This window comes from Dicentrarchus labrax, unplaced genomic scaffold (genome assembly GCF_905237075.1).
Source record: "Dicentrarchus labrax unplaced genomic scaffold, dlabrax2021, whole genome shotgun sequence".
NCBI lineage: Eukaryota > Metazoa > Chordata > Actinopteri > Moronidae > Dicentrarchus > Dicentrarchus labrax.
The window spans coordinates 20,839,426-20,856,796 of NW_026136705.1; the positions used below are offsets into that span (position 1 = coordinate 20,839,426).

A 17,371-nucleotide genomic window follows, 5' to 3' on the forward strand; every position below is an offset into this window, starting at 1 on the left:
ATAAATAGGAAAATTAACTCTCTTCAAAAGACCTGCAATTTATATATTACAACAACCAGCTACAATGACAGCCAGTGTACACTGCGTCTATCCTGCATAAGTACTGCAGTACTTCCCCCAGACCCAGTCCATCATGAGGGCTGACCAAGGAGTGCCGCAGCGGGTTTTTTTCCTCAGGAAACATTTTCAATCGTCATAGCAGGAGAAGCACAGGAGGAACTAATAACATTAACGATGGCTCTGCTCCTTTGAAATTTCCCACTGAGGCGCCATGCACACAGGACCGAGGCTATATTGCGAGAAGCCAATATTGTGACATAATTAATTACACCTGTTTTTTTTCTTTTCCTGCTATGATGTGCTGAAGAAGATCTATAGAAGGTATGCAATGACATTTTCACATACATCCTGAACCAACACCAGTGAGTGGCAAAACAAACCGCTACGAAGGAGTCCCCTTAATGCGATTTTAAGCATATGTCAAAATCACATTCATACCCTCTGGTGACGTAGCTGGCTGCTGTAAGAAAGGTTTAAATTCATGGAAAACAATGACAATGCGAGGTAAACCTGTTTTCCATAATGGACGGTGTTATACAAAAAGAAGCCACAATAATTATCTGAGCGTTTTGGCACATATGAACAGTAATGATATGTCTGTAGGCATATGCATGATTTCTGTGATATTTCATAAGAAAATAGAAAGGATAAAACCTGAAGTCTTCAACAAAAGTCCATTCTGTACGTATGAATAAAAGCCATCTTTAGTTATGACCCAAAATAATCTACTGTATTACAATTGAAAATATAGATAAACAAAAAGAAGGCGCCGGATCTGTGAGGTCCCACATAGTATGTGCTTTGCATTGGGTACAGTCTTCTGAGGTCCGTTCTGTAGTTTACAGCCTTCTGAGGTGAAAGTGTCACAGTAGTTTGAAGAGTAAAATATGTGGTTGATGTGTTTCAATCTGATGATCTGATGAACGTCTTTACAGAGTCAGATGCCCCCTTTTGGTCAGGATGTTAAGAGTGTGTTAGTCGGAGAAAAGGTTGAGCCAAAAAAGTGACTAAAACAGGAGGAGAATGGAACACATCTATCCACGGTTCTGATTGGCTCTTAGCAGGTCTCTCCCAGAATCCTGTGCAGGTCCTCAGACAGAACACGGCCTTCTTCGCCACGACTTACATTCCTCACCATCCTGCGATCACACACGCGTAAACAAAACACAGACGCTTAAATTTCAGTATTTTAATCTGCATCTCAATTTTAAATTATCAGTAATTATCAACGTTTCTGAAAACACGCAGCGTATTTTACCACATTCCCGACAATTCCTCATGCAGCAGCTGGATGACATCCCCACTGTTAAAGATGATGTCATCCGTGCTGGCCATGCTGCTCTCTACCATGACCCTGTACCTGCCCGCCACCTGGAACAGAAAGAAAGACAAATAAAACACAAGAGAACAGTGCATTTTTAAACTTTTCCACATGCACAACAGTCTATATCTCTAGAAAGGTAGACAGACAGATAGATAGGTATATAGACATGTGCAAGATAGGGTCTTATCTAATGTGAGCCTGCCATGGGAGGAGAGCAAAAGAGAGGAGGAGGAGGAGGAGGAGGAGGAGGAGGAGGAGGAGGAGGGAGGAAATGAAAAACACAAGTAGGCTGGCATGCTGCAGATTGTTGAAAACGTGATGGACAATGACTGTTCAGCCTCATCTCAGAGGTATTTTGGTAAAGTTTCTGTCTGCGTTTGCCCATTGAGCTGTCGGTCATCAGAGTGTGGCTGGCAATGCAACAGGACTTCATTCCCGGTCCCACCATCCATTTGAGGGAGGCGACGCATCATTGTTAGTAGCTGGTATATGTCTCAAGATGCTAAACATAACAACACATAATTTTTCCAGTCCAACCTGTGCCATGACAGGAACAAAATCTCACCAGTGGAGCGGGCTGATCCTCCTCGTCTGAGTCTGATAAGTTAGAGAGGTCTGTTGCTGCACCCCAGTCCTCCAGGCCGTCACAGATTGCCACTGAGTGGGCAGGGACTGGCCAAGCTGCAGGTGACAAGACAGCTGAGACGACTAAAAACTGTAGACAATATGTGTGTATCGAGTGTGAGAAATGAAATACGTGAGAAAGATGTTGTTCAGGTCATCCAGGGTGTTCATGAAAACGAATAATCTTCTGTTTTATTGCAAACAAACCTCTGTTTCTGCTTCAGGAAAAGTAAAGATATGTGTGTTGAAACCCCCATGGAGACCATTAGTAACCACTCTTCTACAACTCCATGGTTGTAGTCCATAATTAATATGCATGATGACAACCGCTCCAGCCTGCTAAATCTTTGTTCATGTGCTGGAAACCTCAACGTGTCCAAACTCATAGTACAGATATATATAAGTATAAATATACCACTTTATTTAGCAAGCTTTCTGTCTATCTAACCTTCAACAGAGCATACAAAATACAACAACGGACAAAACACCAAAACATTTATTTGTATTTTGTTACAACTATGGTTTCTATTTGTATGCCTCACAGAATTTGGAGACTACATTATCCAAGAGGTGGAGCCTCTGCCACCAGGCTGAACACAGGTGTTTTGCGTACTGCCAATGATTAGGACTGGTTATTTGCTCCTGCCTGTCCACTGTTGTATTTTGTGTGCTCAGATGAAGGTCAGGTAGACCTATTTCCTTTAAGGATGCCTTTTCTATCATTTAGTAAACTGACGACCCCTGCTTAAGTGACATATTTTATGTATATTTAATATTATTTTCAAAACTATACAATTAACCCAAATAGTGAATTCAGTAACTGCAAGGAGTTTGGGTAAAACAAATGATTTGGATGAATTTTTAGCAGGTTATTTCCTGTAAAGGGAACCTTTTATACAATTCTGTCTGTATTATGTATTCGTTTTATCATTTTTAACAGTCATACAGACTTAATTGGCTTCTTTTTTTTTTTTTTTTTTTTTTTACAAATTCAGTGTTTTATTATCCCTGACCCTTGGCCATTGTTCTATCAGACAATTTATTTTATGTTTACTTTTCTTCACAGAAGTGAACCAAATGCTGAGATATAGGACTACTGTGTATGTATGGTATACATTTTTAACTTTTCTAGCAGGCTTAAAATCAAGATTACATCACAACCCCCTGTGAAGTTTTGGCGACCCCTAGTTGGGGTCCCCACCTCCAGGTTGGGAAACACTGAGATAGACCATAGCTTGCTAAATAAAGTGATTCCATATTGCATGGATCTAAGAGTGTAGAAATATTTATTATCAGTGTAGTCCATGGTTAGCCTTTACCTTTTCTATTAAATGCCATCAAAATGTTAAATGCTTGTAGTTCTGTGTTATAGGTTTTAGTAATTGTTTACATATTTTTATTGTAAATTTAGTGTGTTATTTTTAGTTAACTCTGTGTGTGTTCTATGTTTTCCATCAAAGACAACCTAAGTTTAAAGTAAAGTTGAAACATTGTTTAAGATCTGACCAAAGAAAGACTGACCAGTGTTTAGAGGAGAAACTTTTTTAAAAATTGTGGGAAACAATTACTTTCCAGCCAGAAACTGTTGAGAAAAGTAGTTGATGTGTGAGTTTGTGTGTTGCAGCGACTCACTGCGTCGAGGTGAGTGAACCACAGGGTCTGAGTGGGCGGGGCTACTGTGAGTTGACTCATCCCCCCGGTGCCTGTGGGAGTGGTTTGTTGCAGAGTAGCTGTGAGGAACAGGGAGACAGGCTGAGCAGCCTCCCACCGACGCTCCGCCCCACGACACACACATCTCTGATGTACTAAACCGCATCACCATGGGAACAAGACACGACCACGACAAACAAAAACGAACAACAACAACAACAACATCCACGGTGTCACAAAACGAGCTCATCCACATTCTGTAAATTAATACAGCATTCCATTAAGTTCACACTCACATATATTTCAGCATCTGATTTTAAGGATGTTTGAGTTTATAACACAAATATCAATTAGATCAGAGATTGCTGCAATATATGGAAATATAATTTTGAGTACACAGTGTGGTTTAACCTGCTTTAAGTAGCAGATGGGTGGAGTTTGTCCTATATAGTCTAACGATCGCACATCGATATTTGAAAGTCACTTTGCCTGAGTATGTTAAAGCCTACCCATCTGCTAAATAAAGTACAAACACTTACAATGTGATCTACCCCAACATCATGTACATAAATCATTCAAAAAGTATCAAACGTTAGGAAGAATCAAAAATCCCACAAGACAATATCTGATCATGATTATTATTCAATGCTCAGATACTTTGACAGCTGAACTGTGAGTCTTTGTGAATGCATCTACATCAAGGAAGGAAAAGGACATTGTTTTATACTGGTCGTCTCTCAGTGCTGTCTGACTTCCCTAACCTTGAGTCCATTGGTGTCTACTAAAGATGTAAATCTTTGAAAACAGGTCACAGATATACAGTTTGAGTTGTCAAAAATGTTATGTAATTCCCTAAAATAGCCGGTCACTGTAGTTTTTGGCAAACATTTATCCAAACAGGAGGAAGCACCATTTGGTGGGGACTACAGATTAATACGAAATTGGTGCACTAGTATTTAGGTGTGGCTCACTGATTCGTTCTTAATTGTTTCTGGGCAATGGAGGAATATATATCATGTTTAGGCTACGCAAATAATACTTAAATTTAATTTGTTGAAAAAGAAAAATTTATAATATTGCCTGCCTTATCCTTTAAGTTCTAAAATTACACCACAGTCTTAACATATTTGTTACCCGAAAAAACTGTATGCGTCAGTGTTGATCATTTTCCTGCATTACAAGTCAACAACAAGTCAACAACAAGCTCAGAAGAACCATTCATCAAAAGTATAACATGCTAGCATGCTATCAGTGAACAGAACATCAGTAGCTACTAACACAAACACCCTGTAAAGGTCCATTTTTGACATTATCCTGGAGAACTAGTACTTTCAATGACTAACAAGAGCAGAGTCCCAACACATTTTACTGACTCACACTTAAAATTATCTCTTAAGGAACACCTAACATGTAAACTAAACTTAAGTTTTTGCTCATTTACTCACACTGTGATGTTTAAACGCTTGCTTAACCTCAGGATCAATAACATAACTGTCAAACACTGTTTAAGTAGACTGGTAGACAGCTCTATAAACCATCAAATCAGGGACTGTTACACACTGGGGGAACCAGGTGAATGTAGATAACTAGCGTGGTCTTTGCGGTAGATTTGGTGAAAAGCTCTCTCCGTGGTACTGAAATTCAGCTGTCAGTATTAAAGCCATTTGTCGGACTTGGCGATGTCGTCACGAATACTAGTTCTCAAGGTGAATGACAAAGATGCTAATACATCACATAGACACACATCCAATAACTTTAACGTCCTTTGGGACAGAGAATCATTATTCTGTGTTATTAAAAAGAATAAAAAGATACGGTGGAATGTGGGTGGAACTGAGGGCTTATTTGATCATCAGTCATTTCAGAAATTGAATTTCCATCATTAACATTAAAGGTGAGAGGCACCTTTTCGTAATGTATCAAGTTTTAAATCGATTTCTGAATTGAGAGTGGATTCAAAGTGAACTGACCCACACCAGGAAGTCATAAACTGATACAGAGGATGATAGGGAGGCCATGCAGAGACAATCACCTGTCAGAGAGAGGATTGTCTGAAAGTGGAAGAGAAGGAGCCTCATCTGAAAACAGGAAGGGACACAGACATATGGCTTACATTTAGGGAAATCACCCAATGAACAAACTTGATACCTTCGTAACAATCAAACATCTGATATTTCTGTGGGAAATTCCCTTTAAAATAGAAGCAGAAAAAGCTACTCTGGCCATGAAAGAGGTTAAATAAAAGATCACAGTTCTATATTGCCTCTTCACATAAAGAAATGAGAGCTGAATCTAAGTTAAACAAATTTAAAATCAAAGAAATAAGCAAACACGGGGGCACCAAATGAATAATGGCAGTAATAAAAGTAATGATACCTTGACGCAGTCTCAGCTGGTTCGTGAGAATTTTTCGAATCTCTGTCAGCCAGGCGACTTTGATCTCCAATGTGGGAGCCTGGGACACACACACACACACACACACACACACACACACACACACACACACACACACACACACACACACACACACACACACACACACACACACACACACACACACACAGATCATAACACAAGAGAGGTGTGTGAGTGAACAAGCTAAAGGTACAGACACTGAAACTATTGAAAACGTGCAATGAAAAAAGAGATAGTAAACAGAAAGCAAAAGATCAAATACCTGAACTATGTACACTACTTCTCTGCCACTGTACCAGATTTCGAATTTCTTCACATCTCCTTTCACATTTTCTGTGATTCCCACTGCACTCATCTGCACAAAGAAGGAAAAGACATTACATTTTACTATAACCTGTCATCCTCACAGACTGCATTCTTGTTTCATCAAAAATTGCAACTAAGGACAAACAACGTACAGTACAATTCAATAGAACCCCCAAACTCCTGCCTCCAAAATGATCAGTTCAGACCAGTCCGATGAACAATATACAAAAACAACAAGCTTCATAGAGGGAGGATTTACTAAATGTGTAGCTAATAAAGTATATATCATATATATATTGTTACTCTGAGGCAGGATTTGAAGCTGTAAAAGGGCGTCCTGTCATGAGCGTCCTCGTCTCTACGCTTGCAGAAGAGAAGGGCGTGTTCGTAGAGGAAGAGATGTCTCTGCATGGGCTTGAACCTGGCCAGCTCCTTCATTCGCACAGCTGCCCTCTTATGGCTGATCCACACACTGAAGCCTCCCTGCAACACCACTCTGCCCAGCTGGCTGAGGTCACCCTGGGCCAGAGAGAAAGGTGGACAGAGAAGAAAGTAACATAGAAAGAGGAATTAATCTCTCCCAGTTCCACTCAGAACACATTACATGGACTGTATCTATCAACATGAAAAGGAAAGTGTTTGTGATTTGCTATCCTTTACATATAAGCACTGGTATACAATGACATTTAGTGATTCAATACTGTACCTCAGTCTCTGAGGGATTACGCAGATATATTTACAACCAAGCCATTGCAGATTGTTTTTATAATTTTGTGATTGTAACAACAAAAGCATACCAAGAAAAACAGTGCTAAAAATAATAATACATATTACATTACACTCATTGAATGACATTTTAATGAATGACCTTCAGTTCAATGTCAACACAGTAAATAACAAATAAAGCCAGTTAACTGGATGTATCCAATAGAAGTCAGTGGGAAACATAATAATGCAAACTAAATGAGAAAATCCTAAACAGGATAGATTAAAAACATCTATCCCCAGACATTGTAGTCACTACCTGTCAGAGCAGGGCGAATAAAGTGCTGAAAGCTTTGATTGGACCATTTAATACTAAAAGCATAATGATGTGTCATATATCTGGCATTCAGTCTACTCTATCTTCTTTATTGACTGGACTGGTTGGTACCTGATATCCAGTGATGGCTATCTGATGCATGGAGTCATTGACAGACTTCAGCAGCTCCAGCATCGAGTCCAGAGCCTCCTGGAGTTCAAAGCAGTATCGCTCCTCCCTACAGTGTTTCAACAGCTCCTGAACAAGGACAGAGACACAGGTTGACAGGTCAGTGTCTTTATCTAATCTAGTCTGAGTTGATCTTTTGCCTGCATGAACGTCTGTGTGGACAAATCAGTTTTGTTTGGATAAATCAATTTGTGTCTGTGCCTGCTGAAGATGCCTACTTGTGTCTTTTTCTGTATCTCAGTGTGTATGTCTTGCTGCTGGTATAATTGTCTTGATTGCTTGGCTCTCTGTGCCAATCCCTTTCTCCATTCATCAGTCTGAATGCTGCCTTTTTAAAAAAAAAAAAAAACCCCAGACTGCCCTGAGCACATGATCACATATCTGACCGAATACCTGCAAACCTAACGACATTCCCATCAGCCTCAGCTGCACTTTGTGTTTAGTGCTAAGTACAACTGTTAGCATGCTTACAAACTAAACTAATATGGTGAACAGGGTAAACATGTTAGCACTATCGTTATTAACATTTAGCTCAAAGCACAGCCTCACAGAGCCGCTAGTATGACTGTAGACTCGTCTTGTAGCTGATATGATTTATACAAATTGCAAAATGAAGCATTTTTGGAATTCCTTAATTAAAGCTTCTCACACAAATTTGGACTTCTCTACTCTATGCTCAATACACGTTTGCATAAAGGCAACAAATTACCTCTTTTTTGACATGTTTTCCTACCAACCAGTATGCAAAAAATATGATTTTCTGAAATGATGGACATGGACAAAAAAATGCCTTTGTGAGGCACTAAAAAATAAGTATTTTAGATATGCATGTCATCGTGTGAGCTGCATCTCTACAGAGTTCTTCATCACTGACTGGCTCGGATGTCTAGAACCTTGAGTAGCAGCTGGTACTTGGTGAGGCGTTGGACTGGTTTCAGGAGGTAAGAGTCCAGACCCAGCTTGTGGTCCAGCTTCTTCTGGCATTCCTAGAGAGAGAGAGAGAGAGAGAGAGAGAGAGTGAGATTTTAGACAGCTGCCTGTAACGCTCGAGGCGTAATCATAAAACCATTTTGTTTTGAAAATAAGAAAAACAACCACTAATGCAAATGACTTCCATAGAGAGTGGATAATGTTGCTGTAAGGACTTAACTACCTGAAAGAAGGGCGAATCAGAGCACTGTCTCCATAGCAACTCAGAGCGAGGCTTGTTTTGGCAGTAACGCTCATACACCTGGAACTTCTCTTTCTGCTCACACACACACACACACACACACACACACACACACACACACACACACACACACACACACACACACACACACAAACGTATACTTAGATATGTTATGTCATATCACTTCACATAAAGTTCCCATGTTTTTCCTCATGTTAGCTCACCCGTTGCAGGAAACAAGCTCCCACCCTCTCTGGTGTCTCCAGGCAACCCTGCAGATCTTGGAGGAAGATCCTGAATGGAGAATCCAAGAGGAAAAATGAAAGGAATTGGATTGGCGGGCAAAGAGGGGGAAACAAGGACTCTGTGACAGCTTGTCAGCTCAGCGTGTGTGTGTGTGTGTGTGTGTGTGTGTGTGTGTGTGTGTGTGTGTGTGCGTGTGTGTCTTGCCTGCTGTGGAACTGGTAAATCTCTGGCATGTTGCCAAATAAAACGTCCTTCTGGCTGCGTAGAGCTGAAGGAAGAAGATTAGACATGGATGGGTCCTCCATTTCTGCCCTGTAGCCCTGATAAGTGTAGAGGAGATGAGAGGAGAGGAAAGGAGGAAGGAGGAAGGAGATGAAAAAGTGGAGAGAAAAGTAGGAGAGGGGAAATGACACAGAAAAGGAGAAAGGAGAGGAGGAGAGGATGAAGGAGAAAGGGAGGAGATAGGAGAGAGGAGAAGGATGAAGAATGGAGAAGAGAGCAAAAAAACAAGAGGAAAAGTTTACAGGACAAAACAGGAAATACAGAATAACAAAATGCATTTATACAACAGAGTGGAACATTTTTCCCTCTCTCATCTCTCTGTTATTCTAGCCTGTAAACTATCTAACAAAAGCAAAATGCTATAAAAAAAAATAAAACTCACCAGAAGGACAGAGAGCAGCTCATCTACATAGATCCTCTCTGTAGCGATCAGTTCCTTCATAATATGGCTATAAAAGGTGAGAATGAGAGAAAAATAAACAAAAACTGAATGCAAGGCAAAAGGAAAGACTTAATGCCACATATGACACATACAGAATAATGCACAAAAGTGCAAGGTTAGAGTCACAGGTCAAACTTCAGGTCAAGGATCATGTGTGACAGGTGAAAGATTGCGTACCGTGTGACCTGCTCTGGATTGTCTTCTGCCTCTGAATCCGTTTCAGGGGTGGGACCATAGAGACAGCTGCGGTTGCCTTGGAAATCATGCATGACCTCGATCTGACAAAACATACAACAAACAAACAACGTTCTGGCATATAATAAACAATAAATTATCCTCATTGATAAAATAAATACACAATTGTTAGCTTATGATTATTTAAAGTGTAAACAACAATCAGTATTCCCACTAAACAAATAAGGGAATGCAGGCAAAAACAGCAGTGACAGTCATTACATGAATGCAGTGATTATACAACGCCTCTCAGGTGATACAAGATGGTAGGACAAGGACGGTACACTCTCACACTCTCTGTGTGCTCTGTGAGGCTGCACTCTGCATAGAGATGCTTTTTGCTAAAGCTAAATGCTAACATTCTGATCTATGTATGATGTATAGGTATGATGTTGACCATGTTCATAATCCTAGTTTAGCATGCTATCCATAGAGTCAGTGTGGCTCACACCTTGCGTTGGCTGTTGTTCCTCCTCGCAGCTCTCTTGCCAGGAAGCAGGTCAAAGGAGAACTTGGAGTTCAGGACGTTAAAGTCTACAACTGTGGAGAGAATCACATATACACATGACAGAGAAAAAAGGCAGACCAAAGGCTGCAGAGGAGTTATACAAGAGAGAACAAAACATAATGATTGGGGCTTGTAAGAAGAGGAGAAGACAGAACTTTATTATAATGACATCCCAGTCAACAACAGATTGTGGACAAAATCCAAACCATAAAAATAAATCTACACTCAAGAAATAAAAGTAGGAAAAAAAAAATCATCTGATTCATTCTTGAAAATTATCAGATGATTTTATACACAAGTGAAGTGAACACTGATCAATGTGAGGAGAAGGGGCCGTCAGAGGGGGGTCGTACCATGTTTGGGGGAAAAGAGGGGTGATTTGCAGCGCTGCCAGGTCTGGTCGGGTTCGGGCCTGGGGGCCACTAGCTGGATTGGTCTGACCTGTACATCCGCCAACTTCCTCAGACACTGCTCTCTGTTTCTGATCATGGACTGTACTGAGTTCAGCTTCTCTGTCACCATGGAGATTTGGGACTAGAAAGAAAGAAAGAAGAAAAAGTTGAGTGAGTTGAGGTGAGTTGTGCGTCATCTATGTGTTGGTGTCAGTGGGGGGGGGGGTTACCTGCAGCTGTGGGGTGAGTGTGGCTTCAAACTCCAGGCTCAGAGTGTCCTGGTTGTTTTTAAGTGCGGATGGCGCCCTCTCCTGGTGACAGCTTAGGACCTGCAGCGCCTCCTGAGCGCCTTCTCTGGTTTGGAATCTGTCCACCATCTGACTCGCCAGAAGATAGGCGCCTTCATCACACCACCGAAGGGCCTGCACGCACATAAAAACACAGGACACAAGAAAACACATGTTTTAAGGTACTTTATACAGATTTTTAAATTTGATCATAAAAAAGGACAAAGAAAAGACTCACATTTAATAAAGGTCGTTTTAAGCTTTTTGCCCTTCTTCTGTCATATGCTTGGTGGCCCTTGCACATTTTACAGTGAAACAAAAAAAAGCATTTTTACCCCTTCTAGGCGGAGCAGCAGGTCTCGTGCTCGATTGAGCGAGGCCCGCTTGGTGCGTATGGCAGTAGTGATGACATCACAGTGATGACGCAGCTCATTGCAGCGCTGGACGATGAGTGCCAGGGCGTAGTGGTGGTTGGCGGCCAACTGGTGACCATGAAGGATCACCACCTGGGCACGAGCCATCTCTTCCTGATCCACAAACACACACACACAAAGGTTTTCGGTTCCAATAGGAGTCGAACACCATTTCATTACACCTCGTCTTTTATTAACATTGATTAGATCCATTGTGTTTGGGTTTCATGTTCCCACAAATCCAAATGTTGTCGTTTCCTGATGTAAGAAGACGATTGTAGTTTACAGAAAACAGACATTTTTTTCTTGAAAAGTAAAAAAAATAATGAGCACACTCATTGTGTGCAACCAGCAAAATACCTGTACAACATGAAATCTTGTATGGGGAGCTGTTCTTCCACTGCAAACCGACCTACAGCTTCCAGAGTTACTAGCAATGACAGTGGGTGTAATAATAATAAATATATTACATTATAATAAAATCCCTAACAACCCCTTAAGTGTGAAAAAGTAAAAAGTACAATAAAAATCAAATCCATGTCAAAAAACACAAGAAAGAGGTGCCAGGAAGCAAGAAGTTATTAGATTGTTACTCCCTTATTCCCTATAACTTCACACCTTGTTCCCTTATTTCTACATGTATGAATGTATCAGTATGTACTTAATACTAAAAATGACACTGTATATTGGGAAGAATTATGCCGTACATATTGTGTTACATTATATTATGATATCACGATTAGAATTACAATGATATCGTGATATACTGATGCTGTAACACCTGATCTCAAACTGTGGTTGTTGTGTGACTTTGCTAGTCACCTGAGCATATGCGTCCAGCATCTCCAGGTCTCTCAACAGTTGTTCAGTCTGAACCACTGTGGTCCCCACAAAGGCAATGTCCTTCTCCTGGTTAGTAAGCCTCTCCAGCACCTCATCCATCTACACACACACACACACACACACACACACACACACACACACATAGTTAATCATCACAGTGTCACATAGACTTGAGGGCTAATATGAAGCAGACAGACACCAATCATCACACCTGCTGGAAACTCAGTTCATAGTGCAGCAGCTGAAGGTACTGCTGCAGCTTCAGGTGGTGTTTCTCGAAGAAGCCATCGAACGCCTCCTCCATGTCTCTGAGCTGGGCCAGGAGCCTAAAACACATGACACACAGACGTTCACACAAGTTGCCTGGCAAAATAAATGTTTAATAAGATGTTAGTGTCAAACTGAGAACATGGCGTACAGTAAAAACTTGTCTTGTGTCCAATTATTTTGTCTAAAAAGATGTTTGAACGCTGTACCTCTGAACAGTGTCCATGTCTACTCTTATGTCCCTCTCGTCCTCTATATCTCTCTTAGAGGCCTTGACAGTTTCCAGGTTCGACAGCAGCAGACGTCCCTCTTTCAGCACATTACGGATATCGTCCTAAAACAACATGACAAACAACAAGACCAATGAAATCACGACAACACCAACAACCATTGCAACTACAAAAAAAACACAAAACAAAGAAAAATCAAACACAGAGCTAGAGTAGTGGGGGCAAGGAGAGCCAGCAGTAACCTTCATCTGTCGGTATCGGTGTGTGTGTGAGTGCAGCAGGAACTCGATTGCGTTAGCTTCGTCTGGAAGTTCGATCTCAGACAACTCTGAGCCGAAGCCCTGCAGCAGCTGAGCAATCTCCTTCACTGTCACTGCAAATGTCTCAATGGCCTGCAGACACACATACAAAAAAAACACATTAACACAAATCTGTTAAATTAACAAAATGATTAAATACAAGAACAAAAGTAAGGCCTATAAGAAGGGCTTGATAAGAAAAAAATGTCTTATATTGAGATATTGTGTCCTCCTGTCTGCTGCTGTCGAGTAAATCTAACAGTGTTCATAGCTGAGTTGTTAGTTTAATTTCTTGTGTTGTTTTATGTTCAGCTCCAAAGACCACTGGGAATGTGCAGCTTGGCTTGAACCTAGCTTTGTCTTCAGACACACATCAGAAGTGCATACCGTGCGGAGGACGATCCAGTCACTTTGGCAATACTCCACTTTCGCAGTGAAGTCTGATGTCAGGTGGTTTTCATCGATGTAGCGCAGCAGGTCACCGACCGAACGCAGCATCACCACCTACAAACACAGAGCCACAAGGCATCTATAGCAGCCCCCAGGCCAATACTGTACTGCGTACTGAGAAATGAACGGTTCCAATAAAACAACACCATGTTTGATCTTGTTCATTCCAGTTTTTTGCTGGAAATGGACAGGAAGATAGTGTGTAGTGTAGAGCAGAGACAGGATTGTGCTGCATTAGATTGGTAAAACATATCTTCATACGTTTAATAGACTCAGTTTTTAACCCTAGTTGTCTTACCGGCATCTTTAACAGGAAGTCATCCTGGCTGAAGCGAAAGCCCAGGTCGGTGCTTGAAGATGGACTGGGGGTGGTGCTTAACAAGCCGGTGGGGCGGAGCACCAAGACCAAATGCAGGTTGCCTGGAAATGAGGTCTTAAAGAGGAATAGGTGTGTTATCATATTTGTTTACTCAACTTCATAATACTATTAGACACTTAGACACAAGTAAATCGTGGAGAGCAGACAAATGAGGAGGAGAGGTAATTGAAAATGCATAAAGTCACAACTGCAAATCAATACTGGGCAGAAGTTTAAACCCTCTGCTCTGAATATGCATGACTATGGACTGACTGTGATGCACCATGAATTTATTTAAAGTAAATTATTTATGTCAACCCAACATTGTGGTAAACTGAGATTTCATGGATTTATCCTCCACCAGGTCTCCGGATCAGGACAGAGGAGCAGAGAATGAGAGGAGTCAGACTGTCAGTCGGTATTGTTGACAGCTGATTGTTAGTCGTGCAGACTAGCAGAGCTCAACACAGCATCAGCATCTCTCACTGTCAATGTGGGAAGGCTCAGCAGGTCTGACAGTCAGCTCCTCCGACTAACTCCGCTGTTTCGTCACTATTTTTCATGACCAACATGCCCTCACTGTCATTATTATCTCAGTTAACTCTCATTTTCCATGTGGCTTCTGCTGTCCTCTGGCTCCAGTTTTCTCCATATTTTTATGGTTCTTCTCTGTCTCTGTCAGTGTATGTCTCTGTGTTTTTTTCCCTGCAGCAGATCACATCTCTGAATAGCATATTATCAACGAGAGATGCAGCAAATAATTGCTGAACTACACTGCTGCGTTTGCTTTTAAAATCCAAATCTTGTGCGGTCTTTGAACACAGTGGCATGAGGATTAAAAGCCAGCAGTGTTGTTTTATTACTTGTTTGGACAAGTGACTACCACAGACTGATTACCACTGAGCAGACAACTAATAAAGTGCTCCAACTGTGGCAACTCTTTCCTCACCTGCTTGCCATCTCATCCATCTCATCTCCTCCAAAATACACCCTGCCCGCCCCACATTTTCTCAGCAGTGTTTACACAGATCCAATGGAAGATAATTTACACTTAATTTAAAGCCCTTCTACTCTGTACCAATTGGTAGACTTGGCAGGGGCAGTGGACTGTGTCTGTATTGCTTTTGCTACACTGCTTTCACATTATCCTCAACATTAAAGGATACAGTGTCATCTGATAAAATAAACAAATGGCTTTTCACTCTCCTCTAAAGCTGACAAGTTTATTTTCCCCTTTCAGAAACAAGGCTACAGGTAATACATCACACAAGAGCTTCTACTCTGACAGTAAAAGAAACCGTTTTCTGTGTTAGGTGGGTTAAATCATCACAACCTGACCATTAAAACCAGAAACTGCTGATCTGAGACCTCAGCTTCCTCTCCCATTCACCTGCAGCAGCCTTTTGTAAGAAGGAATTACCAAACTAGTTAAGATGATCCAAGTTGTGAACCTGGATAGTTACTGATACAGCAGCCATGATGGATGTCATTGGATGATTGCAGACTGCATTCCACAACTGTATTTTAAATTTGTGGGCACCAAGTAGGCTTTTTGACAGGTATCCCTAAATCTGTTACATAAAGCTGTTTGAAGTTGAACACACTCCACACTCCAGTTACAGACTGCTGTACCTAAATCTAAACCAGCCTCTTGCTGTTCTGTACCTGCAGTAGCAGTCAAACAAACACACACACACACACACACACACACACACACACACACACACACACACACACACAAATACTACATTTGTCATTGGCCTGTCCTGGTCCCCTGCACACACTCTTTAACATTGAACTGCCATCTGAATCTGACTAGACTCTTAACCGAGAGGCATTTTAAATGTCTAATGCAGTTTGCACTGTACTGAGAGCACATCCCAACCTCTGTGTCGCAGTACTGAACTGTCTTAAGAACAGCTTGTCTCTCTCTCTCTCTCTCTCTCTGCTCCTCTCTCTGCTGCAGTATCCTCGCCGCCCCGTACGAAGCCTCCCACCTCCCCACCTCCCGGCGGAGCTTACCGCGGCCCGGCGCAGACGGGGGAAGCCCCGCAGCGGGTTGGACTCGGCCATGGCTTTCAAGCGCTTCCCTCTCCCCTGTTCTCCCCGGATCCGTGAAGTCTGCCGCGGGACGTGGTGTCGGGAACGAGCAGCTGCAGCGATGGCACGGTAACCCACACTGCAGTGTCCGGGCGGACCGAGCGGCGCGCTGATTGCGCACCTCAGCAGACTCCGGATCAGGATGATGGGGTGTGTTTCACTCACCTGACGTCAAAGCCAAAATAAGTTTGCACGCTGCACAGCTGCGCGCCACAAATGCACATCTTATTATCAGAGAAGATGCTAAAACCATTATTTGATTATTTAGTCTGTTGTTACCGAGCAAGAATTTAAGAGAATATCTAACCAGCACCATCAGGCTGTAAAATATGAAAAATAAGTTGTTTTCTCGTTCCTGATCTTGAAGATTACTTGTATTTTCTAACACGACAGAGAATCTATGAAACACTGGTAGGGAATTTTTTAAAAAAGGGAGAGGGTATGAGTTATTTTTCACTGGATCCGCTAGATGGCGCTTTAAAATCAGGAGATTGTAAACCACCTCTGGATTACCTTGTGACATAAACAGTAGGAATGGTCGGGTTGGACAAGCCCCCACCCACCCACCCACCTCCCACGCTCTGTGTCTCACCTCCACGTTGGATGTCACTAAATCCTACACACTGATTGAACACAGCCTTGGAGATATGGACCGTATGAGCACTCACTAAAATAATTAAGGTACTGTCGCAGGACCCCTCTACACGACAGGGCCACAAGATAAGGTGACAAATTTCTAATTAATTAAATCACCAAAAGCAATATGATTTCAATTGGCTCTGCTTTATAGATTATTTTAAATTAATGCAAAAAAAGAACATACATTTAAAAAAATGAATAAAATGAAAATAGATCTTAGTCCGGGCTGGGAGCAGGTCGTCCAGTCATCGGAGGGTCACTGGTTAAATTCCTGGCTCCCGCAGTTGGTGTCCAAGTGTCCTTGGCTAGATACCGAACCCCAAATTGCTATATGGCTTAGTATCAGCGCTTTAGACGGCAAGCGCTGGATCGTTCCTGATGAGCAGCTTAGTACCTTGCATTTCATCAGTGTAAGAATGTGACAAGTGCTTTGAGTGGTCTGTAGATCAAAACATCACTGTAAAAATACAAACCATTCATTGAAATATGTCAACAACTGCTGAATGGATTCAGATTAAATTTTGTACAGACAATCATGGTCCCCAGAGGATGAATCCTTCTGTCTTTGGTGATTACCTGACCTTTCCTCTGGTGCCACTATTTGGTTTATGATCAAGTCTG

At 41.7% G+C, this 17,371-nt stretch overlaps 1 protein-coding gene across 3 annotated transcripts; it reads right to left on the reverse strand.

Annotated features, from left to right (window-relative positions):
- Positions 1–182: 182 nt before the first annotated feature.
- LOC127363722 (proto-oncogene DBL) lies at positions 183–16,517 on the reverse strand. 3 transcript variants are annotated; one of them, XM_051400544.1, is made up of 26 exons: positions 16,034–16,517; positions 13,952–14,086; positions 13,591–13,707; positions 13,147–13,296; positions 12,884–13,008; positions 12,619–12,733; positions 12,387–12,506; positions 11,487–11,678; positions 11,095–11,286; positions 10,826–11,006; positions 10,416–10,504; positions 9,908–10,008; positions 9,671–9,737; positions 9,211–9,326; positions 8,985–9,054; positions 8,743–8,835; positions 8,483–8,575; positions 7,533–7,658; positions 6,683–6,898; positions 6,336–6,428; positions 6,035–6,113; positions 5,691–5,736; positions 3,641–3,711; positions 1,950–2,065; positions 1,319–1,431; positions 183–1,199 (listed from the first exon to the last, which is right to left on the reverse strand). In XM_051400544.1, the coding sequence occupies exons 1-26, from the start codon at positions 16,082–16,084 to the stop codon at positions 1,118–1,120; spliced, it is 2,949 nt and encodes a 982-aa protein (XP_051256504.1). In that variant the 5' UTR covers positions 16,085–16,517; the 3' UTR covers positions 183–1,117. The 3 variants fall into 3 exon arrangements, with proteins under 3 accessions (XP_051256504.1, XP_051256503.1, XP_051256502.1); XM_051400543.1 differs by having other exon boundaries at positions 3,641–3,738; XM_051400542.1 differs by having other exon boundaries at positions 3,641–3,813.
- Between the last annotated feature and the right edge of the window lie 854 nt (positions 16,518–17,371).